The following is a 26,046-nucleotide window of genomic DNA, read 5'->3' on the forward strand; positions in this document are numbered from 1 at the left end:
GACCCTACGATTGGACCAACATGCACTAAGTTTCCACAACTCATTTTCAGGAGGGCAAAGAGTATGCGCCAAGAGCTAGTCTGCAACGCACCTGTACATACCAAAGGGGGAACTTGGCTTAAACCACAGAGAGGGTTTCAGAAGTGCTTAAAATGTAAGGCCTGCAAACATGGTGTAAATACTAGAACTATTTATCTTCCCCTTAGAAAAACCCCTTTTGAAATCCGGAGATGTTATTCTTGCAAGACGGATTTCGCTGTATATGTCCTTCGCTGTACCTGCAACAAGATGTATGTGGGCAGTACGATACATCCCGTACATGTCCGGATACTGCAGCATTTGAGAGCCATCACAAATGATGACTCTGCGTATCCAGTAGCGAGACATATGAATTCACATCATGGGGGCAAAATAGAGGAACTTTCCTATTTTGTGATTGACAGCATTTCCAAAAATATACGGGGAGGTAATAGACAATTGAATCTGAGAAGACTGGAATCCAGATACATCATACTCTTGGATTGTAAAATCCCCAATGGGGTGAATGCTGACGAGGCTTTAAATGTACATCTTTAAATCAAACAAGCCTCTTACTATCACTGAAATGTTCTTTTGCTGACCCCGTTCCTGGAATCCGATCCGCAGCATGTGGATCTTTTTCTTCTTAATCTAATACATCTATTTTTCAGGCACATACCCTTTTCTATCTCTCCTTTTTATAAAAGTCATAGAATCTTAAGAACACATTTTTTCACCTGCCCACTTGGGCTATAATAATTAGTACTGTGTACAAAAGACCATGTATGGCAAAGCACTTGTTTGCCAGGTTTTAAACATACACGGTAGAAATCGCCAAACACACGTATAAACGCATTTCTTAATACTGCGATCTATATACGCATCAGAGTACTATACTACTATTCTATGTAGATCTGAAACTATATACATCTGTTGTGTGTTGTGTGTTTGTGTTTTTCATCTATGACTCACAGTTTACCCTTACTTAAATACCTTATTTGTATATATGTTGTGGTATTAACAACAGTTGACATTCTGTTTTTTGGTATTTTCAATCTATAGTTTTTTCTGTTTTCATATTCACTTTAGGTGCTGTTATATTGTAAACGCACTGTAAAGATATATTTGGTATATCCTTTATGTCTTTTGTTAAGATAGAGGGTTGCTGTGACAACCAAGGCAGCTTGTGCCACACACATGTAAATAAAAGTAAACACTGTAGAGAGACCAGATGTAGTCAACAAGGCGGTTCTATCCGTCGAAACGCGTCTGGGCATTCCTTTGGAATAAATATTTCTCTTTGACACATTGTCCCACGGTGCCAGCGCCTGTTTTTGCATACCTTGAATCAGGATTGGTATTATATATATATATATATATATATATATATATATATATATATATATATATATATATATATATATGTATGTTGGAACTCCCACAACCTCCAAACGGCGAAGAAGATATATATATATATATATATATATATATATATATATATATATATATACACACCTTGGTGAGCGACGGGTGCGAGTGGCTTATCCGTTGTTCTGTTACCTTGTTGCCCCCTATGGTTCTCAAAGTCCCCGGTTCATAATAGTAGGAGGAAGCAAAGTTGCAAACACTATTTCTAGGTCTGGCGTTTAATGAACTCACTCATAGGGGATTTCAGCCAGCCCTCTTCATTCATGGGTCTGTTGTTGTCATTCACATTTTAATTCCACCTACTACAGAAGACAATACAGGGCAACAGGTCAGCCCCCTTTAGTCATTGGCTGACTTCACTGCCATTTCCCAAGGAGCACATCCACTCACAAAGTAGTTTCATTCAGTGCCAGGGACGACTGTGGCCCATTTTGGGACCCCACATTTTTTTTTGTTGATTTTAGTCAGTGTTTTTTGTTTGGCTTGACTAGGGCTTAGCAGCTCCCCAACAATGTTTCGCAAAAACCATGACGAAACAAAATAGACATTGATAAATTCAATTGGATTTGCCTATGCTTGTTCATCCTGACATAGGACTACTTGGTTTCTGTGAGTAAGGGTAAGGATGTGGGAGGCATATATGCTGCCCTTGGAAACTTCTCGAAGCTATAGCTCCCCACTGGTCAGGAGGAGCTAGTAAAAGAAATAGGACAATGTCTGAGACTGGTACAGTGGGAAGAAGGACAAGAGGCAGGAGGGAGACCTACAGGAAAGAACCAAGAAGGAAAGAGACTTAAGAGGAATACTTTATACATACAAGAAGAAAAGGGGCCCAGAGATGAAGGTGTAGAGACATGACAAGATGGAGGCGGACAAGAAAGAAGGTGGAGCAGGGAGATGGACGCGTCCGGCAGGATTCTGATTGGGCGAGGAAGGCCGGCAGAGTCGAGCGAGAACAGAAGGTGACATGCAAAGAGAAGAAGAAGGGGACGAAGAGCCTGGTAAGTGGTCTGAAGACAGGTGGACCCCTGCCGTGGCGAGTGAGATAACAACGCCCACCATAACTGTGGAGGGTTGCGGCCTCCCCAGGTGGGTGGCAGCAGCGAAATGTAAGCCTCCTGCCCGGCCAAGTCACATTAGGGCCTTTTCTTGCTCATACTGGGGGGGGGGGCGGGGGGGGGGGAACAAAGCCTTAACACTAACGCCAATATCTAGTCAACCATCCTTGAGCAAATTACTGGTGACAATAGACACAGGAGGAGCCGGGACTCCCTACGCTTAGACCCATAAGACCCTCTCGTCCGACTGAGTAGTATTAATTGTAAAGGTAGAAATCACCCCAGATTAACCATAAAGGGTTACATTTTATTTCATATTATTTTTATTTTATTTTATTTTGATTTTTTTTCTTTCTTACATCCTGTATTGTCCTCCCGGTTGGGGGTATCAATCTGCATACCGTACACCCTTATCTGACCTACAGAAAAGTCCCGAATTTGGACATCATGAATAAAGCACACCGGAGACAACCCAATAACAAATGTGTTTTTTTTAATTGAACCTCTGCTTTCCCCCGTACTCGCCTCGTACCTTATTGTGTTTTTTCGAGTGGCGCTGCTGGGAACACCGAGCTCGCGCTGCCACCTGGAGAAGAGGAGGCCAGACGCCATCAGTAAAGATGGACACGTTTGTGGTAGCATTGGCATAGAGTATATCTGTGCGATACAAATGCAGGCAACGATGACCTGGAAGGCCCAAGACTCCATAGAACGCAGTGGACTTTGTGAATTCCCACCGCCGTCAAGATCTCACAGCTTGTTCACTTTCACCCCTCACCACTGTGGTCAGCTGATCGTCATGCAACAAAATTAATTTGCATTGCTATCTAGTGATGTAAGGGTTAGCATAAAAAATAAGTAACCTTAAGGGTCCCCCAGGTTATGCATTCTATGTTTATAAAGAGGGGGTTCCTTATGTAATTCCTTTCCTCCTGCATGGACATCTTCAAAATCCTAGCTTTTCACACCGATCCTTTAAAACACTTGTTTGGGTTAAGATAGGCACATATTTGATGTTTTTTCGCTCTGCATTGAATCCATTTTTCCTTGTAGAGAAATCCCTAATTTTACTCCCTTTTATTATATAGAGGTGTTTGAGGCACTTTACTGTCAATATATGCATTTACTCCAGTCATTTTTGCAGCCAGACTTCTGTGTGCACATTTACTGTGAAACGTTAGTGAAAATGTTTTTGAAATTACATCAACATTTTGCCTCTTTGGTTGTTTGACACTTTCCCAGTGCCGACCAGCCTGCGTCCCTCCTGGGTCCTCCCTGTGCCGCATACCTCCTGCAGTGCTGCTGTATGTTACTCACACATCTATTTAAATTGCCTCAAAATCTATAGTAAGCGGAAGTGGTAAGCAGCTCCTTGGAGAGGAAGAGGCTGGGTCGGTCTAACACCCGAACCCTATGGTGGAGACGGGGTGTCTCCCAGTTTGTGAAATGGGGCCCTCACACGCCCGGCTGGGTGTCATGCTTCATCATAGGGCATGCTCCTCGTCAGGCCGGCGCTGCAATGCCTGACGGGCACCCTATGAGGGACTGTTTATTGGAGATATTTTTGTCCCAAGTTGTTGGGTGCAGTGTGGATATAGGGCCTTGCGCTGTAGATGTGTGTGAAAGGTGAGAGGGGATTGTGCAGGAAGGGCTAAAATGAGGCACATTGGTGCTGCAAATCAACTTTAATCAGCGAGCCCACTGGTCCCAATCATAAACAGCACAAGTGAGCCACCGCTGCGATAGTGGGCAGTGGATGCAACGGAGCGGTGGTTGACATGTTTCTTGCCTAGTGTGTCTGGAGGATCACAAGGCAAATCATCAGGACCAAGTGTATGTACACTATCTACACAGAGGGTGGTTCAATGTCCGTGTCAAAATGTGAGCCAAGCACTACAAGCAACCTAACAATGAGCTACCTTATTAGTAGACCAAGCCAATTAGGGCGGGTAACTAGCTCCTTCGAGGAACAGGGGGAGGGTACGTTAAAACTATTAACGTCGGCTCTGCCGTGGCTTCCTTGCCGGAAACCTACCCCTCACTCCGCTAGCTCTGCTTTCTTGATCCCCTTAGGGGCACGTATGCTGGACCTATAAGCGCCCCTTGTCATTTCTTTTTTTAAAGATAAAATATATAGTGCCTTAGACTTACTTATGGTTTGCTAAAAACACATCGCAGGTTAAATACATAGTGCCCGGATCGCAAGCGACATTTGTGGCGTAAGTGTGACTTACCCTAGGTAAAGTTCTAACTTACTCGTGCCTAATTTACACCGGACTCGTGAAGCGTTTAACAGGTGGAATTTCATGTGATAAGCCAGTCTATAATACCTGTTCCATACAATCCTTAGACTTCATCCTTTTAACACTGGCACAGGCCAAGTCACACATTGGTAATCCCTGAAGTTTGCCAATCAACCTAACTGGTTTACATTTTGATTGTTCATATATGCATGTCATTCTTTAGAACTGTGTTGTTATTTACACTTGTATTTCTTGATTGGTTTGTGTACTTTCAGCTTGTTTCCATGCCTAACATTTCTACTGTCAGCTTTATTTTCCTGTTTTTTTGTCTTTTTTTTTTTTTTTTGCACACTCCTAGGGAGCTTTTAATGCTGAAACTGCGAATATATGGAACTTTTGGGAAGTCCTAAATTTGTTTGGCTATGAAAACTTTGGTGCTTCTAATATACAAAAAATAATAACTCCAGTATAACTTGATGTATCTATAAAAATAAATTGAATGTCAAGGCATTTACGAAAGATTAGTTAATAAAATCAATACAGCGTATTTTTGTTATTCTGAAAACTATACAAAGGACTCTAACCTATTAGACATCCATGCTTAAAATTTTTAAAAATGTTAGTCTTTAAAAGGCAATGTTGAGTTTGAAAACCTTATACATATTCCTATATCCCCTCCAAAACCTTTCCAGACATTTTATCTATTTTTGCTGCTGTTCATAAATGTTTGACTTTTAGCCAATCAAATAGTTGTATTGCTGTTTAAGAACACCTTAACTACTTAGCAACTGGATTGATAAATACACTTGTAGGACTTTTTACAAGGCAACTTTAACTTTTGCAAGTTTTTGACCACATTTAACTTTTTACCAGTTTAACAATATTGTAGATTTTTTTAAAATTGTGAGTACATCTGTGTAAAAGTATTTAACTGTTTAACTAGCACTACGCTAAAACATGCTTCAGGTGGTCAATTGTTTTATTGTATTCACAATTCAAAGAAATAATGCAAGCATGTAGAAAAAAAAATCCAAAACAAGTGAGGCCTTTTTACATAACAATTTTAACTAGACTAAATCTCAGGTCATTGTTTTGTCATGAGCAAGACTGTGCAGTCACTTTAAAAAATTAAAAAATTGATAAACTGACGAAATTTACAAAAACAAATTGACAACACAGACAAAAAGTGTAAAAAATAAATAAATGCTTGAATATTTTCTGGATTCAAGTGGCTGTTTGCTCGGATATTGATTGTGTAACTTGGCCATTCGGAAAATAATCCTAGCATTAATTGGTAGACTTATTGATTAGATGTTAGAATTTGCCTAGCTTCGGTCTGGCAAGCACGTGCTTTGAAGTAGCTACAAAGACTTCATTGCGACACTGTACAAAACGCCCATGATAAACCTTCAGAGAAATATAATGTGATGTTCTAGAAGTGTAAATATACAACTATGTACTTAGCTCCTCGTCCTCCATATACCTGCTTCGATGCACTCCCATTGTTTTCCCAATGTGGTAGTTTAGTCACACCTGCTTTGTGACTTGTCAAATATCACACAGTGCAGTCCAGGAGGTGTGAGTGGACAGAGCCTCGACTCAAGAAGAGAAGCTTACTCGATTCAGTGTGTCCCAGCCCTACATTGTCATGATGTACAGAACAAACATTTCCTCGTTTTAAAAAAATTGAAAGTTAAATGTAGCTGCTTGTAAGTTTGTATTTTGCTCCGCCAGAGTGCAGTTTTTTGTACAAACTTAATAACAAAGGCGGGTGTTGTAATGCTCTGCGCAGGAGGTTGCGTTGTTGTTGTACTAATATTATATGTTTTTGGTGCGTGTTTGTGGGTATAAGGTTTGACGGTACTGTTCCTTTGGCAGTGCTTGTCAGCCCTCTTACAACTGTACGCTTGGTGTTGTGCGCATGATGGTGAGAGGGTTCACTCTAGCATGCCCTTGTTGAATTCAGTGATTTGTGGGTGAGATTGCAATGGTGGTCTGTGGTCTTATTGTTGGGTACAGAGTGATGTTAGATGTTTGATGAAAGCCCAAATGTGGGTTATTGGAGGCATTAGTTTCTTGGACTAAGTGTTGTCTATGATTTATTGAGTGTAGGGGTTCATATTGGATTTGGAACTCTTCTGTGAGAGCGGTTGGGGACATTTTTTATTTTCTGTAGGAGAAAAGCACTGGTTAAAGGTATTTTATCAGAGGCATTCTAAGCGTGTGATAAGGCCAGCTTAGTGATTCGTTGGCCCACTCAACAATGGTAATAAATTGCATATTACACTCTGCAAATCTGCTTATGTCACAAGTTATATATTGGATGGCGCTTTAAGAGAATGGGTAGAATGTCTTGGTTGGCCAATGGAGAAAAACACTAATTTAAAGGTATTCCAGTATAGAGGGGTTCTAGGCGCGTAAGGTTTCCCGCTTGGTAAGTCATGGGTCCCTCCTCACACTCAATAGTGCTAATAAATGTTGTATTACACAGTTTGGGTCGGTGTATAAGGTTCAATAGTTGCTGGTTTGTCATGTTGAGTAGTTTTAAACGAGAAAAAAAAATCACACTGTTTAGCAGAAATATTTTTTTTGCCAAGTCGCATTTATTGCTTTAAAAGGGACATATATAAACATGTACGCTATATAGGTGCTTTTTTGAAGCATTCAGGGCAGGCTTGCAGAGATGACTTAATCCCATTTAAACGTCACTTTAATGGCTAGTTTCCAGGACCACCTCGTCCGCTCCATGGGCAGCGAAGCTAGCATTGAAACTGAGTAACTCCTCTTCCTGGAAGCCAATCCGATCACAGTTTAGAGTGTGAAAAGGAAATGCAGGCCTGATAACGAGATAAAAGCAGGAAGCACTCATTTGTTGTTGAGTTTCCTCTGATTGTATCTTGTAGTGCGTGACAGCGAAATAAAAAAGAAACTTGTGCCTTTTATTCGCTTCTATGAGTGATTGACGCCCAAATTATCCAATTGGGAACAGCCTTCCATAAGCAGCACTTGTATTACATTGTATATCTGTCCAGATTGGGTGAAGACTACGGTTGACGTTGGATAGTGAGACCTACAATCCCCCATTTACTTGCAACCTTTATTTAAAGCAAACTCTGTGGGAGCACTTACAGCTGAAATTGACTATATATTTATTTTAAATGACATAAAAATGGCTTTGGCGCCGGCGTCTTATCTGAAAAATATTTTCGTCATTGAATGTACGGAGAAAAACTTTGAATTAGTTTTTAATTGTTGTTTACTTTAAAATGTATGTTTATGTGCACTGTATTGTCTAATAAACTGTGTTTAATATAAGTGAAGTTAATTCCTTAATTTTTTTTACCTAAATAACCTCCCCTTATCCCCCACTCCTTTTCTAAAACCGAGCTTCAAACGAGATCCCCACTCTCTAGTTGTAGTAAATTTTGGATTTAGTTAGTAGTTGCTCTACCCTAAATGTCCGTTGTAAGTTTTCTCGGAACCTTCAATTAATGCTCTTCCTGTCTTTATTTTCAGTTTGCCCCAGCATCGATATTAGAAATAACTTGAGCCAACTCAGCCAGCTAGAGAACTGCACCGTGATCGAAGGCCATCTGCAAATCCTGCTCATCTTCTCCACCAAGGCAGAAGACTTCCGCCACCTCCGATTCCCCAAACTTGTTATGATCACCAACTACCTGCTCCTCTTCCGGGTCTACGGGCTGGAGAGCCTCAAGAATCTTTTCCCAAACCTAACTGTGATACGCGGCACCCATCTCTTCTTCAACTATGCCCTGGTTATCTATGAGATGGTGCACCTGAGGGAAATTGGCCTGTACAGTCTAACGAGAATAATCCGGGGCTCGGTGCGCATCGAAAAGAACGATGAGCTCTGCTACCTCTCCACCATCGATTGGACTCGTGTTCTCGAATCCGTGGAGGACAACTTCATTGATTCTAACAAGGATGTGAAAGAATGCGGGGACGTGTGTCCCGGCGCCATGAAGGGGAAAACCTACTGCCCCACCACCATCTTGAACGACTTGTACCTGGACCGCTGCTGGACTCAAGACCACTGTCAACGAAGTAAGGAAAATTGAGAAAAAATATTTTTGTTTACGTGTCTACAAGTAGCTTTACAGTTTTGCTTTCCGTACATTGATGTATCACAGTCTTGATTTAAGGTGTCCAAAGAGGTTATTCTTTTTTAGAATAATTTTTCTAAAGCTAACTGCTAAGTGATAAACTCTGTGTTCCACTTTGAGACCCCCTTTTAAAGCTCATAAAGTGTAGAGGGCAGAGTTGCTAATGAAATTAATGTATTTGAAAGTATCCTACTTGTAAACTTTCTTCGAACTGCCAGAGTCTTATTCACTTTGCTGATGTCTCTAAATGATCCTTTTTTGTGTCTGGACTTGATCATCAGCCGGATATATTTCACATAAATCTTCCTCACATAATTTTTTACACTTATTTTCAGTAGTTGATTCAAGTCAGCATTTGATCTTAATCTCATCTTTGTATTGCCTGTGTTTTTGTGTTTGATCTATGTTTGTGGGGTTGCCTTTGCTTGGTTAAACCAACCTAGTTATCATTATCTTTGTCAATTACTTGACAGTTTGGAAGATTTTATAGTGTTTGTGAATCAATTAATTTTTTTACCCTAAGCCTGTGGGTTTCCTAAATTGCCATTTGAAGACTTTGAAAAATATTGGTTAGTACTGCGCCTGTAAAAGTGGATTGTAGCAGGCAGTCGTTCCAACATTTCACCTGCGAATACTTTGGCAAGAAGACAGTGTGTGCGGTTAGTAAATATGTCTCCAGTTTTTTCTTGCCTGATCAACTTGCCCTACAGGTTTCTCGCGTTCAATTTAACAAGACAATATCTTTCAATATTTTGAGTTGCACTATTTATAATTGATGTGCTGCTCCTGAGCACACGTAAAACACCAGGTCGCCTCTAACCTAAACCGGCGGAGTGGTGCCAAGAATTATGCTGTTAACGGCCTGGAAGGGCAAGCGGCTTGTCCAGAAAGTTGTGTTGAGTTTGCTCTAGTACTTGACACTCCTGCATGATGTTGACATTTGTTGATCGGTGGAAGGTTTGGGAAGTGTGTATGCTAGTTTTCTGATGCAGCTGCTCTGCTACCCCCGTAATCAACTCGTCGTCTATAGGGATTGTCTAAACTCTGAAGGCATCAGGCTATACATTGTTTTGCAGTAAATTCTTAATTAATGCCTTTCTAAGTGTGATAGGGACCAGGAAAGGATGTGCACACAGTTTGTTGCACACTTGCCACATAAAGCATGTACGGTCCCTGTGGCAAAGTATATACACTGAAGCACATAAGGGTACTCTTATAATCTCACCTATGCGCATACAAAGCATGTGAAAGCACACTTGTCCACACTCACACACCTCGCTCTCACTCTTTTCCTTTGCTCGTTGTGCCTGGTTTCTGGTCTGTGCGCCTGTGAGGTTAATGCAGGTCAACACTGAGGTAAGTTGGCAAGGCCTGCTGGCTCCACGCCTGCATGATGCTTCGCTGCAGCGAGCACTGACGTTCATAACATGTTTTCATAAATAACCTTTCTAAAGATTAATGTGCAGGGTTAAGTTCTGAATTTTAATGGCTATGCCAGTAGACCTCCTCGTTTGACTTGTTTTCCATTTTGCGAGGGAGGCGATCTTCCCAGGAGTCTGTCGGTGATCCACTGATCCAACAGTCTCAGATCTGTGGCCCTTTGTGGGTCTTGCCACACTGCCCTTGTGAGCTCTCTAGTGTCCGTCAATCTACAAATAGCCGGTCACAGGCAAGTCCTTGAGATCTGTTATGATCAATTGCTGTACCTTTAGCATGCTTTCAATTCTCCTCCAGCATCTCGTTCAGCTTGGATAATTTTTGACAACTGTCCTACCAACTGATGAAGAGATTTTCATCACCGTGTCATCTGGTTTGCCCCAGATCGGCCTTCGATGCAGAATTACAAGTTTCATGCCTGCCTACCGTGTTCCGGCTTTCATCTGTTTTGCAATTCTGAATGTGGGCGATATTTTGGACAGGAGCCTGAGCGCTTGCCTGAATAAACACCCCCGCCATTGCACAGCGAGCATGCTGGTAGGACCCGGACGCTTGCTCTGGGCACCTGCCCACACTGATGGATCCCTTCTCGCGTACGCAAACTTGGCTGTTCCAGCGTGTTTGTACAGTGCTGTAGCATCAACATCAGGTTGTGGTGTGACATGGTGTTGAGGTTGCTCTCGCCGCAGTGTGTCTTTGCTGAATAACAGCTTCTCAGTGTAGTTCGGGAGTTTGAGACGCCCTGGAGGGATTTTGAGCTGCTTGCACACTCCAGGCTCTCTCTGTTAAATATAAAAAAGCTCTGCGTTGTAGGACGGGGTATCCATGGCCCCCATCCCCTGAGCATCTCTAACGCCGTTTGGTTCCTTGGTGGAATAGCAAGGTCTTTGCAGAGATGCCTAGTAAATGCTGATCTAGCTCTGGACCCAGGGGGACCAGAGCCCCTGACTTCTTCAAATATTTGTCCAAATCTTGGATTAAGAAATGCCGAGGAGCTTTCAACACCATTATTTGCACACAAATGTGACATAGAACCTCTGTGCCGTAGAGGATACAGGACTCTTCACAGGTCATGCGGTTGAAGCCTTAATCTCAGAATTCTCCGTGATAATCTGTGACCAGGGTCTTCACGGTCCATTCATTTTGTCTTCACGGTTCATTCATCCTCACCTTTGTTGCCTATTCCTGGGCTGTACGGCCAATGGAATCGGAGATCCAGTACTGCCAATCTACTCACTGAGCCACGATTAACCAAAGTCTTGTGGTGTGAAATCAAATCTCCCTTCGCTCCTAAACACTCTTCCCAGATGTGCATTTTTCCCCGTGCCCTTCTTTATACAAGGACCTTCTATACGCCGATCGACTCTGCCAAAGATCAAAGCTAAATTCTCTATATTCAAGAACCCCAAAGAGTCGACCATCCAGACTGGGCGGTGTCAGTGCTCGTCAAGAACTGTTGCGTGTGTTGTTATGGGCCCTACCATGTGGCTGTATGCCACAAGCAGTAGTGGCTGCTACAGGACAGGGGATTGTGAGGCGACGGGGAGGGGGGGTAATGAAAAGAAAAGCACTTACCTGGAACAGCTGGCCCGCCTCTCCTCCGTCCTTTTCCTGTCTCCAGTCCTGGCCAGCAGCAGGAAGCACCCGGGTGCACAGGCTCCCCCGAGCCAATCACAACCTTGCGATGCAGTGTTGTGATTGGTCTGGGCACCATAGTTCGGCGATCAGACTGGGACCGGAAGCCTGTGCATGTTCCTCACCCGGCTGTGTAACACGCATAGTGGGCATGACTGTTTGGCCGGCCCAAGAGCGCAGGCCAAACCGTCATGAGCACTTAGGGAGTGCAAACCACTCCTCCCCCCCCCCCCCCCCCCGCTCTGGCCAGCCCCGCCCCATCACTGACTGCAATAGGAAAAATAGAATCATAATAACGTTACTATTTTTTTATTTTTCCTTTTGAGCAGTGGCGCAACACTCCGACTTAGCGGCGGCCGCTCGCTAGCGCTGTAGAAAACAACAAAACATGTTTGCCAGCAGTTAATTTTCATCTGTGTTCCTGCCTGTCCCAAGCCCTCCGAACCTTCGCTCTTCTGTCCTAAAACAGAATCCCTCCCATCGATCCGTTTCTTGTTCCATATCCCAGTTGAAGCCGTCGTCCTGCCGCCTACCCTCTCGTCCACCCGGTGCAGATGCCATTTATAACTTGCCCTTCTTCGGCGGGGAAAATAGCTCACCCTCTTATAGTGAGAGGGATAGGTCTCCCTCTAGCAAATTTTCAAAGACCCTGTTCTGCCTCCCACCGCACCCACGCACACCCAGGCTACCGGCCACCCACACACACCCAGGCTACCGGTCAAACCACAGGCTCTGCCCTACCTCTTCCTCCCCTCCCCCACGCCACAGGCTCTGAGTGTTGCTCTTGTGATCTGTAATGTCACGGGCCACTTGGTGAAAAGCACAATCTGGACTTTTATTGTTCTACAACTTATTGAGTCCACAACTGTTAAATGTTGTGGGTAAAGCAAAGGGTGTGTTCATTGAGCCAACAGACAAGCTATTGACTAACCCATCTCACCCAACGCTTAAGTCCTCTGCTTAGATTTTCTTCAGAATGTCTATGCAAAAAAGACACATAAAAAATTGACAATAATACACACTAGTGATGACTGGAGGTGCCTTCCTTCCAGTTTTACTTGTTTTTCCGCCTCCAATGTCGTTCACACGGTCCTGTTGGTGTCATTGTTTATTGCGCTGCCTGGATTTCGCGAACCTTTTTCTTTGTTTTGTGTACCCGGAAGCAGAGATGACATGTCTGGCACAGCACATCGTGTCCCCTTCCGCCCAGCTGTTTGTGCTGGATGAGGCTCGTCTGGCTGTTGGAGTGGATGACTCTCCGTGGAGGCGGGAGCTTCGATGAATGCCGCTGTCTGCTTCCCAAGCACGTCTCTTCTTGAGCCTGCCGCGCCTCGTGCTGTAGGCTTGGCTTCTACTTGTCTTTCGCGATCTTTATTTCACATTTAGTGGGAATCCAATTCTGTTGAAGTGTGGCAGTTCAGACAGTACCGACATCTAACTGGTGTGCATCTGCAGATCACTGGCACTGACTCTGTGGGGTCTCCAAACTTGGACGACAAAGAGTGACCCGCCTTCCTCCGTGTAGGAGTTTTTCCCGTCGCTAGTTTGTGGTTTGGTGCTTAGGGAGCAGATAAATCCCTCTCTTGTGTGGCCTGGTTCAGTGGCTCCTTTGCATCTCTGGAAAAAGATCGTTTGAGTTAGATTCATTACCCCATGGAGCGCGTTGTTACATCAGAGTCCGTGCTCTCCTGCAGGTGATCCATTGTATTGAACTCGGCATACTGATAGAGTGATCGATTGCAACAAAAGCATTGCCGTTGTGGAGGGTGGTCTGTCGCGTTCTGATCCTTCTTTCCTCTTTTGTGTCCGATTCTATGTTGTCTGGAGGGCGCTCCATTGTGCGAGATCACATGGGCCTCTTTAGAGTGCTGGATTCCATCAGACTTCTAGCCGCTTGATGGTCATCTGCTGCTTGAGGGTGGCATCAGGCGTGGCTTGGACCCTAGGGTGATCCATCGCATTGGACTCCTTGCCTCGCCGGAGGGTGAGCTGTTGTGTCCTATTCAATGTTCTTCTGAAAAGTGGTCAATTTCATCACATTTGGTTCCCATCTTTACTCCTTTGCATCGGAGGCCTTAGTCCCCTGTTGTTATCCTCATTATCTCTCTGTACGGTGATATATTGTCATTTTACGTCCCCTTTGGTAGGTGATGTTGATTCAAGTTCCTCCCTCCGGAGGGTGACCCACTGTATGGTACTCATTGCCCTGTGATCCACTGCATCACGCCCAGTGACCCTGTGATCCACTGCATCACACCCAGTGACCCTCTGATCCACTGTATTGTACGCATCACTGCTCAGTGTACTCATTGCCCTGTGATCCATTGCATCACACTCGGTCACCTTCTGATCCACTGTATTGTACTCATTGACCCTGTGATCCATTGCATCACACTCGGTCACCTTCTGATCCACTGTATTGTACGCATCACTGCTCAGTGTACTCATTGACCCTGTGATCCATTGCATCACACCTGGTCACCTTCTGATCCGCTGTATTTTACTCATTGCCCTGTGATCCATTGCATCACATTCTGTGACCTTCTGATCCGCTGTATTGTACTCATTGCCCTGTGATCCATTGCATCACATTCTGTGACCTTCTGATCCGCTGTATTGTACTCATTGCCCTGTGATCCATTGCATCACACTCAGTCACCTTCTGATCCGCTGTATTGTACTCATTGACCCTGTGAACCATTGCATTACACTCGGTGACCTTCTGATCTGCTGTATTGTACTCATTGACCCTGTAATCCATTGCATCACACTCGGTCACCTTTTGATCCGCTGTATTGTATGCATCACTGCTCAGTGTACTCATTGACTCTGTGATCCATTGCATCACACTCGGTCACCTTCTGATCCGCTTTATTGTACTCATTGCCCTGTGATCCATTGCATCACACTCGGTCACCTTCTGATCAGCTTTATTGTACTCATTGCCCTGTGATCCATTGCATCACACTCGGTCAACTTCTGATCCGCTGTATTGTACTCATTGCCCTGTGATCCATTGCATCACACTCGGTCACCTTCTGATCCACTGTATTGTACGCATCACTGCTCAGTGTACTCATTGACCCTGTGATCCATTGCATCACACTCTGTCACCTTCTGATTCGCTGTATTGTACTCATTGCCCTGTGATCCATTGCATCACACTCGGTGACCTTCTGATGCGCTGTATTGTACTCATTGCCCTGTGATCCATTACATCACACTCGGTCACCTTTTGATCCACTTTATTGTACTCATTGACCCTGTGATCCATTGCATCACACTCGGGCACCTTCTGATCCGCTGTATTTTACTCATTGCCCTGTGATTCATTGCATCACATTCTGTGACCTTCTGATCCGCTGTATTCTACTTATTGACCCTGTGATCCATTGCATCACACTCGGTCACCTTCTGATCCACTGTATTGTACTCATTGCCCTGTGATCCATTGCATTACACTCGGTCACCTTCTGATCCATTGTATTGTACGCATCACTGCTCAGTGTACTCATTGCCCGGTGATCCATTGCATCACACTCGGTGACCTTCTGATCCTCTGTATTGTACTCATTGACCCTGTGATCCATTGCATCACACTCGGTCACCTTCTGATCCGCTGTATTGTACTCATTGCCCTGTGATCCATTGCATCACACTCGGTCACCTTCTGATCCACCGTACGGTACTCCTAGCCAGCGAGAGCGGTTTAGGAATAATGCTGTCACTTTTTCTTTCATCTTCTTCTTCGACACCACCAGGGGAAAACTGATCGTTTTAATGAAAGTATTATTAGATGTCGTTTAAAGTGGGCCGTTTTCCAATATATTGCTTGTGTAATTGATGTTTTACTGCTATGGGGGATTTCATTACCCCAAAATAAGGTACAGAATTGTCCAATGCATATGTGGGAGCTGTAGCAAGAGGCATATGGTGATGCCAAGCAAAGTGGTTGACTTTTTCGCAGATATGCACGTGGCCACCTTTTGATCCGCTGTATTGTACGCATCACTGCTCAGTGTACTCATTGACCCTGTGATCCATTGCATTACACTCGGTGACCTTCTGATCCGCTGTATTGTACTCATTGACCCTGTAATCCATTGCATCACACTCGGTCACCTTCTGATCTGCTGTATTGTACACATTGCCCTGTGATCCATTGCATTACACTCGGTGACCTTCTGATCCGCTGTATTCTACTTATTGACCCTGTGATCCATTGCATCACACTCGGTCACCTTCTGATCCACTGTATTGTACGCATCACTGCTCAGTGTACTCATTGACCCTGTGATCCATTGCATCACACTCGGTCACCTTCTGATCCGCTGTATTGTACTAATTGCCCTGTGATCCATTGCATCACACTCGGTGACCTTCTGATCCGCTGTATTGTACTCATTGCCCTGTGATCCATTACATCACACTCGGTCACCTTCTGATCTGCTGTATTGTACTAATTGCCCTGTGATCCATTGCATCACACTCGGTCACCTTCTGATCCGCTGTATTGTACTCATTGCCTTGTAATCCATTGCATTACACTCTGTCACCTTCTGATCCACTGTATTGTACGCATCACTGCTCAGTGTACTCATTGCCCGGCGATCCATTGCATCACACTCGGTGACCTTCTGATCCGCTGTATTGTACTCATTGACCCTGTGATGCATTGCATCACACTCGGTCACCTTCTGATCCACTGTATTGTACTCATTGACCCTGTGATCCACTGCATCACACTTGGTCACCTTCTGATCCACCGTACGGTACTCCTAGCCAGCGAGAGCGGTTTAGGAATAATGCTGTCACTTTTTCTGTCATCTTCTTCTTCGACACCACCAGGGGAAAACTGATCATTTTAATGAAAGTATTATTAGATGTCGTTTAAAGTGGGCCGTTTTCCAATATATTGCTTCTGTAATTGACGTTTTACTGCTATGGGGGATTTCATTACCCCAAAATAAGGTACAGAATTGTCCAATGCATATGTGGGAGCTGTAGCAAGAGGCACATGGTGATGCCAAGCAAAGTGGTGGACTTTCTCGCAGATATGCACGTGGCCAGTGAAGAAGCCCAGGTGTCGCACAGGCTGTGGTTAGACAGTTTTTAGAATGTGCCTGTAAACCATTTTGCCCCTGGGTGCAGGTTACATCTTGAAAGGGCAGTGAAGCCCATTACTTCTGGTATGACCATACTATGGACTCCATCATGAGATGAGTGGTGCTGGGATGACTAAGTTATCGCTGCAAGGATCACCAGTTCCGGCCTGTGATGGAACGCCGACACCGTGCAGTTGAGAGTTTAAGCCCATGGAATGGAGTATAACCACGCGCTCCCAGGAATTCCTAGAAATTTCCTGCTTGCTCTCACTGATCCTGTGGACTTTTCTACTCCTCTTTGGGAGTGGGGGAGACTAATGCGGGTTGAGGAACAATGTTTGGGGAAGTTGTCGGGAGGCAAGGTAGGCTCTAGTCCAGGTGGTGAGTCCTCCATGTTGTCCCCCATCGTTGCTGGTGGGGGTTCGGTTGGTGCCGGGCAGCTCTGATGTTCACGATCCGCTTGCAGATGTACGGTTTCCATTTCTGCACTCTGTGAAGTGGACCAAGCGTTCATTGCCCCTTTAATCCCACATCCATTTGGCACCTTGGATTATCCCCCTGTGAACTGAAATGGAAACAAAGCTGCATATCACTTCATGGGCAGTGCTCATGATGCAGGAAGACTTGTAATGGAGCTCCCTTTCTTGGTGTTTCCTCGCCTTACTCCCAGGATAGAAATAGCGCGGTGTTTATAGTCCGCGTCTGCCTCCATTGAGCCCGAGAGTAATTATACATTAATTTTAGATATTTGCCTACATCAGCACACCACGGTTCCCAGTCTGTGTATCTAAAGCACTGAACCCTCAATGTGTCGTGTAGACTTTGTGATCTGCTTCTGATTGACCACCGTTTGGGTTCCCCGGCTAAGACACGGCAACCGTAAGACTAAAAATGGTTGCCATGTTGGGTTCTTAAGGCGAAGTCCTGGGGAAGAGGGATGGATGTTTTGAGATACTGTGATTGTGTGTGTCTGGTATGGATGTGAGGATTATGTGTGGTTTGTTTTGATGAAATAGTGTGGTTTATTGTATAGATGAAATAATGAATGATGTATGTATAGATTTATGGTAGTTTTTATAGATACTGGCAACAGAGCTCGACCTATAGACTTTTTGCTAGTGCTTGTCTTTTTAGTTGCCGTACGCTGCTCTTGCGCACAGTTTGGGACAATTGTCGTTTTCTTTTTTGCCGCACGCTGTAGGGAGTCTCGTTCTTATAACTGTACATACTTATCTCTATGGGCCACCGTCTCTGTGAGGCTGGGCTTCCTGGTCTGAGGCTTCTCCTGCACCTTCCCCTGCACCTCAGGACCGCTCCATCGCTCCCAGAATTCAGGAAAGGACTCGACCTGGCTCTTCGAATGAACCAATCACCACAAAGCAGACAGCTACTCCAGCGCCTTGAGACCCTCGCGGGTGATTTGCTGCGCTTTATAATTCCTTGGTTGATTGATGCCACAAATTTGTATATGGCCCTCTCTTTCCAATACCTTGGATCTGAGGGGGATGGGTGGATGATTGGAGGTTTATCCTATGGAGCCTTCCATGTATTTATCCTATGGAGCCTTCCATGTAGCTATGGGAATAAGACTGACCTCTACCTGACTTTAGAAAGCACCCGTATTTCAGTTTACTACAGGCTTCGATGCTGACGTAAAGCTAATCCCCACCTCCTTGACGGTTGCGGGGCCAGAAACTCTCCAGCTCCAATTCCACATGTGGAGTCTTTCTTTGCGGCTCTCAGTCTCTTCCGTTGCTTCATGATTCGGAAGTGGGGCGACTCTGGTGCAGGCTTTTTAGGGTTTGTAAAGGGCTGTAGCAGAACACAGTGACGGGGCACTGCCTTCATAGTAGTACGGTGCTATATGAAAGACAACCGTCTTCTCACATAGAGTTCAAATTGATCCACTGGAGATGACGGGCACCGTGGGTTGCAGCCCAAAAATGTCGATGGTTGGGCAACCACATTGGAACCATCTCATCTTTTAGGGGGCACAGAACGGATTGGTGAGGGTCCTAGAATGCCACTCTCATAAGCTGTAAATTTGCCTGTGTTGTCCCAGCAGGGGTGTCTCACTTTATTCACCCAAGGGCTTTTTAGAGTCTTGTATCTGAAAACGATATTTGATGTTCCAAATTTTCTCTGCATCCTCCTGATTGGTTGATGTGATTTTTTTTTTTTTTTTTTTTTGGGGAAGCCTCAGCACCTCTTTTAGTACACCTGTTGAATATCATTTTTCCCCCCACATTCTTGCAACCTGTCAGTTCATGGCCTGTCTTCGGGATCACATGCGCTGTTGTTTGTCTGGTACGCCGTGTTGCCACGTGGCTTTGTTTGTCTTGCACTTATTGTTTCACTCTGTTTCCAAAAAGGATTCAAAGTTCTTAAACAGCTGCATGAATTTTGAAATTTGTCAGACATTTGGGCTTGATCAGAGTTGTCCTTAGAAGACCTGATGAACATCGTTGAAATTGGTCAGTCGAACTATTCCCCTGAATTTCTTCGTGATATTCAGCAATCAGAGGTGCAGATAGCTCCTATATTGTTTACATGCTGGTATTTAAAATGTTTAATTATTTTTATTGTTCCACAGGTGCTACTTTTAAATTTGTTGATTAAAAATCTGGGGCGACTGAGGAAACCAAGACGGCAGAAAACCCCTTTAGCGTGTTGCAAGTCAGAATGCGAAATGTTACTTGTAAGTACCCAATCGAGTGTTCTGTTTCCAGACTGAGGTCTGAGGTGACCTCTATCCTGAATTTGGCAGCTCTGCCAGCACCAGTCGTGCACATAAGATGACGGGGCGCGTTGGAAACCATATTTGGTCGCAGTCCGATTGGGAGGAAATCCCAGAAACCAGACAGCCGGTTGGATCATTGACATCTGCTCCGTTCGTCTCCAGGAGTGCATCCAGATTTATATGCCTTTTTTAATTAGGAATGTCTTATTGGCCATGGCTTTTCCTTTGGCGAAAGTCCGCTTCTGAAATAAACTCGATTTATACGCCATTGTTGGCACATCGCCTTGGTTCTTCGTCAAGCCTTGTTTGCTCCATGGTCTGAAAGAAGTCCCATCACATGCGCAGACGTCACAATTTCCAATATTTGTCATCTTTTAACGCTGTGCTGATCCATTGAAGATTTTTTTAAATCTCTACGAAGGCTTCGTTTACCAACACCGAATCATTTACTATATTCGTCTAGCAGTTAACGGCAGTAACACTATCTGCGGAGCTGCTGGGGCGCGGGCTCTGGTGAGTCATAGCCAGTGTGACATTAAAGCCACAAATCCTTTTAAGCCCAAACACGGTTTGTTTGCGCCCCCAGATAGTACTGTACATAGTGCATTGTGTGTTTGTTTCCTTGTTACGTTAGATGTTTATTTTTAATATGAGAAATCTTAAAAGTGCGTTCACTGAGCAGTTGGTGCATGCTGGCACGCTTGGTCCCGCGTCTTGTTTTTATAAACGAACGTTATGTTAACGAAGACTGCAGAATCTTAGAATTTGAGAATTCTACATCAAGTTGACTTGGGTGATATGAGATTTACATTCTTTAGTTGTGTTGGAGATGTTTGGTTCTTGTGGGGTTTACCTTCCGTATCTATAGATACTGTTGTTTGGCAGTGCGAGCCAAGCGGAAAGTCATATTTGTGTTTTGTAGAAGCTTTATTGGTAGTAGTGATTTTGTGGAAGGTTTTTCAGAGTATTAATGCTTATGTGTGCTCACAGCGCCCTTTAAAATGTATCCTATTGCCCCTCTTGGTCTGGGCTTGTTTTCCCTCGTCTGCCGTCCCAGAGTTAGTTACACGCACCGCTTCTCCTAGCAACATAGTTTGGTGTCTTTGGGCAGCGTAGAAAGTCTACAGTATGTAACTAGCCAATACTTTGCAGATGGCGAGGACATTTCCTATTTTTAAATCACTCTACATACTCTTAAAGCAGAAATCACGGATTTTGAGGGCCTACGCTTCTGTCTCTTTATGTCATGAATACTGAGGCTGCCTGGTCTTGACTCCGCCCCATGCCTCTTTATTCCATCACTCTACACTTCCTGTCTTTATCTCATGAATATCAAAGCTGCCTGGTCTTGGTTCCACCTCACGCCTCTTTCTTTCACCCACTACACTTCATGTCTCTTTATCTCAAACTTGAAGGTTTTTTTGTCCTTTCCTTTTTCTTTCTGTTTTCATATATTTCTCCTCCTTTCTCCCATTTCCGCGTTTCCCTCTTAAATGGTGGGTCATTGTCTGATGACAAAAAATAATTCCTAGCCTGTGCCCACCACCTGCAACCTCTGGCATAAATTAAGCACAGCTGATAATTCTATTAATGACTTGTTTACAGAAAGATTCTACATATCTGTGCAGCAGACCCACAAGTCTTATTTAATAGACAACTTGTTGTGTCCCATAAGATCTCTCTGAACAGGACACGGAAAATTCCTATATTAAAGGTTGCGCGATGATCTTCCTTGTCCTTTGGACACAGGTTGGTCTTACGCTGACCAATTGTAACCCGGACACATTTGAAGGATTGTTTGGAACTGGGGCGAGCAAAGTTTTTCACTCGTGAAATTAAAAAAAACACTTTTGCTGTCTTTATCAACTGCACAAAGAAAAAGAATTCTGGTAGAATTTTCTTTAAAAGGTGTTTGCAACACATGCATTTTGCAAAAAAATCAATATGGAAACTTCTCCCACAACTAAGTTGGTTAACTCGACTAGTCGGAAGAATTGCAAATCTTGTCAGATTGGACCACTTGACTTTGAACTTTCTTTTCCACGTCGACTAATGATTTCTCTTCCTTTAACTTGTAGCAATGATCTCCTTTGGGGTGAGGCGTGTATTGCCTTTTGTTATCAATAACACATCAACAAGGAGGTTGAAGTCAGCAGGAACTGATGTGCCCTACTTTTTACATCCACACTCACATTCCCACCTCACGTTTTCTTTCTTTTTGTAAACCAACTTCTTAGCTTGCAGTTGTGCATGTGACTCTTGAAACCGCCCCTCTCTCGTGCTCCCGTTGAGATGGGAGGTGTCTTTATTGAACCTTGCAGTCGCGGCTTCAAATCCTGGTGGCTTCACTAGTTTTTCACTCTTTCTAGGTTGGAAGAAAAGGAGTTCCAATGAGTTAATTTGCAGTCAACTTAATCTAGTGCCTAGCACCTGCTGAAGCAGGTACTAGGCACTACACAAAGTGGACTGCTATCGTCATCACCACTGGAATTAAGTGTCCACATTGGACCAGATCATGCTACAGGGATAACTATATTTTATTATCAGTTTAATACCCTAATCCATCCATAACTAAAAGGAGACTAGCTAACCCTCCCAGAGGATCGACAACTCTGACACCATGTGATGGGATTTTTTTAAAGTAACTTTTCAACCGTTTTATCTAGAAACAACTTTTTGTTTGAAATATGAAAATTAAGCAGCAAATGGTGGAGCATTGTAGTAAGTTTATAATTTGATAAAAAAACACAGAATGATCACGTAATTCCAGCGCTGCATATGGCAAATGATTTTAAAGGACCATACATTCCAACATTTTATAAGAGGAAAGTGGTAGATTCTAGAAAAATCAAAAAAATAGGGAGAATATTTCTATTAAAAGAGCGGCAATTTCAGGTGGGGTTCAGCCATAAAGTCAATTAGAAAAAAAAAAAAAGTCTCCCACCTGAATTGGGTCTTTTCGGATGTAAGGGTCTGTGGCCTGAATCACTAGAGATGGCGTGCCTAAACTTTTGTGGCAAGTTTAAAAAAAAAAAAATTGTGGGTGTGCAGTGGGTTGCCAGCTGCATGCTGGTACTTGCAGATAGGCCCAGCCTACATCCTAGAGCCCGCTCTCGCGTGCCAATAAGATCCCAGATGAAAACATGGAAGTTGAGGCTGGTTGGTGGCCGTGTAAGGGCTGCTGGTCCCATAGGCATGGCTCGCTGGATGTCCTAGCCGCCTTTGTTCGCTGAGCGAGCATCACCGCGGCCTGCATACAAAGGAACTGGGAAGTGCATCGCTTGACCTCGGACTTGGCAGGACATGCCGTACAGTGTGTGTTGGTTCCTCATGCCTTTGTGGTTTGTTTTTTTTCCCTTCCTCTACCATATGTTTTCAGGAGAGTTGCTACGTGTACACGTCGTCTATTCGAGGAAAAGTGGATTTCTGCGCATGGACTTATTGCTCGGTGGACCATTCATTAGCTGTTGGCGGTGGGTTGGGTGCAAAATATCGACTGCATTGAAACAGCATTTATTTTAATTTATAATACAAGAACAAAATACCACCTTTTCGGCCACTTGATGTTTGTGTCCTGGAAGGCCAGATCCATGCCTGATTTTGAGGCGATCCAGAGAAGATATTTAAATAATATAAATAAATATGGGGCTCCTTTCCATAGTGGTTGTCCCAGTCACGTGGAAAGGATTGGCCTTCGTGGACTTATACTGGATGTCTCTGGTAGAGTCCATATAGATGTAGGTTACAATGAACACAATCTAGACATTTCTGTGCACATTGAGGCAGCTCCTTGAAGAGACATTTAGTGGTGGTGGCGGCGGACCAGCAGATACCAGGTACATTGGCCTGTTTTCCTGCCTATAATATTGCAAAGTGCATCAGGAAAAAAGGAGAGCTTCCGGTTAAGGCATGTTGGTGTAAGTTAAGACAAGATCTGTATCATTGGTCAAGATTTAATTCACTTGCAAGGGTGGGCTGATCCTGGCAAAAGCTGTGCTTGCATGTCCGAACAGGAAGTTCCGCCTCTGACCCGGATGTGGCTGTCCACAGATGTCAGCTCTGTGACCTTGAGGCAAAGCTTTTGCAAACGTGTATACCCATCCGCTGCGGTGGAGTGGGAAAGGAAAGTAGCCACAACTTCTTCAAGAACAGGTTAAGTGGAGATGCTTACCGGGCAGTGCTCGAAGAGTCCTAGATTGTGCTTTAGATGGACAGTGCGGGCCCGTGCAATTGTTTTTTTGTAAAAATGCTATGGATGGCTGCCTATGGCTGAGGAAAGAGAAAAAAAGCAATAGTTGTGTTTAAGCAAGGCCAGCTGGAAAATAAGTGCTCCAGCGATGGACTGGGAGTTAAAATCAGCCAGTTCCATTTTGTACCCCGTGGGTGTAGCGAGTGAGTACGAAAGTCTCATGCAAAATGAGGGCAAACCGCATATATTATTTTAAGAAAACTGTGGGCCTCCTGTCATGCCTCTTTGCCAGGGTGGATTGCTTATGGTTCCTCCACCCCTTCCTAACCCCACCTCTAAGAGCAGTGCCACCCACCCCCGTCCTCTGCCTACTTTGATAGTGGGGAGGGGAGCGGGTTCTAAATGCAGAACCTTCACCTTATTGGGGTTTTTCAAAAGATCCTCAGATTAATAGGGTTTTCTAAAAACAAACCCCTGATCCTCAACCTACCAAGACTTTTCTCAAAGCCGTCCCTTGATCCTTGGCCACCCTCTAGTCTTCAGCCTACTGGTGGTTTTATAAAAGCCGCCCCCTAGTCTTCAGCCTACTGGTGTTTTTTTAAAAGCCGCCCCCAAGTCTTCTGCCTACCAGTGTTTTCTAAAAGCTGCCCCCTAGTCTTCAGCCTACCAATGTTTTTCTAAAAGCCGCCCCCTAGTCTTCAGCCTACCGGTGTTTTTCTAAAAGCCGCCCCCTAGTCTTCAGCCTACCAGTGTTTTTCTAAAAGCCGCCCCCAAGTCTTCAGCCTACCAGTGTTTTTCTAAAAGCCGCCCCCTAGTCTTCAGCCTACCGGTGTTTTTCTAAAAGCCGCCCCCTAGTCTTCAGCCTACCGGTGTTTTTCTAAAAGCCGTCCCCCAGTCTTCAGCCTACCGGTGTTTTTCTAAAAGCCGCCCCCCAGTCTTCAGCCTACCGGTGTTTTTCTATAAGCCGCCCCCCAGTCTTCAGCCTACCGGTGTTTTTCTAAAAGCCGCCCCCCAGTCTTCAGCCTACCGGTGTTCTTCTATAAGCCGCCCCCCAGTCTTCAGCCTACCGGTGTTTTTCTAAAAGCCGCCCCCCAGTCTTCAGCCTACCGGTGTTTTTCTAAAAAACACCCTCTAGTCTTCAGCCTACCGGTGTTTTTCTAAAAGCCGCCCCCCAGTCTTCAGCCTACCGGTGTTTTTCTAAAAAACACCCTCTAGTCTTCAGCCTACCGGTGTTTATCTAAAAGCTGCCCCCTAGCTTCTGACTACCAGGCTTTTCCCCTGTGTCCCGTATGGCCTGTCCAGCCATGAGAAACGCCTGCTGTTGAGTCGAAGCTGGCACTCTCTGCCTCACCAGCTGCTGCCTCGCGTCTGCCTCTGTGCTCTCTACATCTGTGACGCACTGTGTTTACCACAGTGTTTGTGAGATTTGCACACGTAGGAAGTTATCACAGTGTTCTTTAGATGGACTTCCTCTTTGGGGCTGGGTGTTAGTAACCAGTCTAAAGTGCATCAGAGGGCGGGTGCCCAACGTGCTAAGAGACTGGCACTGCGCTGATGCACCAGTGCCCGGCAGCACTTTTCTGATCACAAGCTACACACACCACACCAGCAGTCCTCTTTAGATACGACATTGCACAGACACACGTGCCACATTGTTGGGTACGATTGTGCTCACTACAGCCGTGATGTCCAGGACATGCCTTGCACTATCGTGCAACAGAACAATGGAGACAGGCGTCCTTACACACAGCACCGCCCAAGTGTGCCCTCTATTGGCCATTTTAGCCCCTGACCGCACCCTCCAGGTTCACCGGGCACACACACACACCGTCCTGCTAGGCCATGACATTGCGCACAGTCTTAGAAGATGCACAAGTCATTTGGTACAGTCCACCGGTCTCATCCGCAAAACATCAAGAAAACTCACCACAACATAGTGGAGTCAGACACACTGTTGCGTCACTGACGACACATCGTTGAAGCACACTCAGGCCTGCGATGGGAGCCTTGGAAACAGTGCATGAAAAGTGCAGGAACTCACTATCCAAGTACAAAAAAGTGCAGGTACT

At 44.6% G+C, this 26,046-nt stretch overlaps 1 protein-coding gene across 2 annotated transcripts in view; it reads left to right on the forward strand.

Moving 5' to 3' along the window:
- The window catches only part of INSR (insulin receptor), a 334,293-nt gene that overhangs the window by 77,317 nt on the left and 230,930 nt on the right, over positions 1 to 26,046 (forward strand). For both annotated transcript variants that reach the window (XM_085637683.1, XM_085637684.1), the window contains exon 2: positions 8,264 to 8,812. In XM_085637683.1, the coding sequence (XP_085493809.1) occupies positions 8,264 to 8,812 (549 nt within the window). The remainder of the gene's footprint in view (positions 1 to 8,263; positions 8,813 to 26,046) is intronic.

Source organism: Triturus cristatus, chromosome 12 (assembly GCF_964204655.1).
Source record: "Triturus cristatus chromosome 12, aTriCri1.1, whole genome shotgun sequence".
NCBI lineage: Eukaryota > Metazoa > Chordata > Amphibia > Caudata > Salamandridae > Triturus > Triturus cristatus.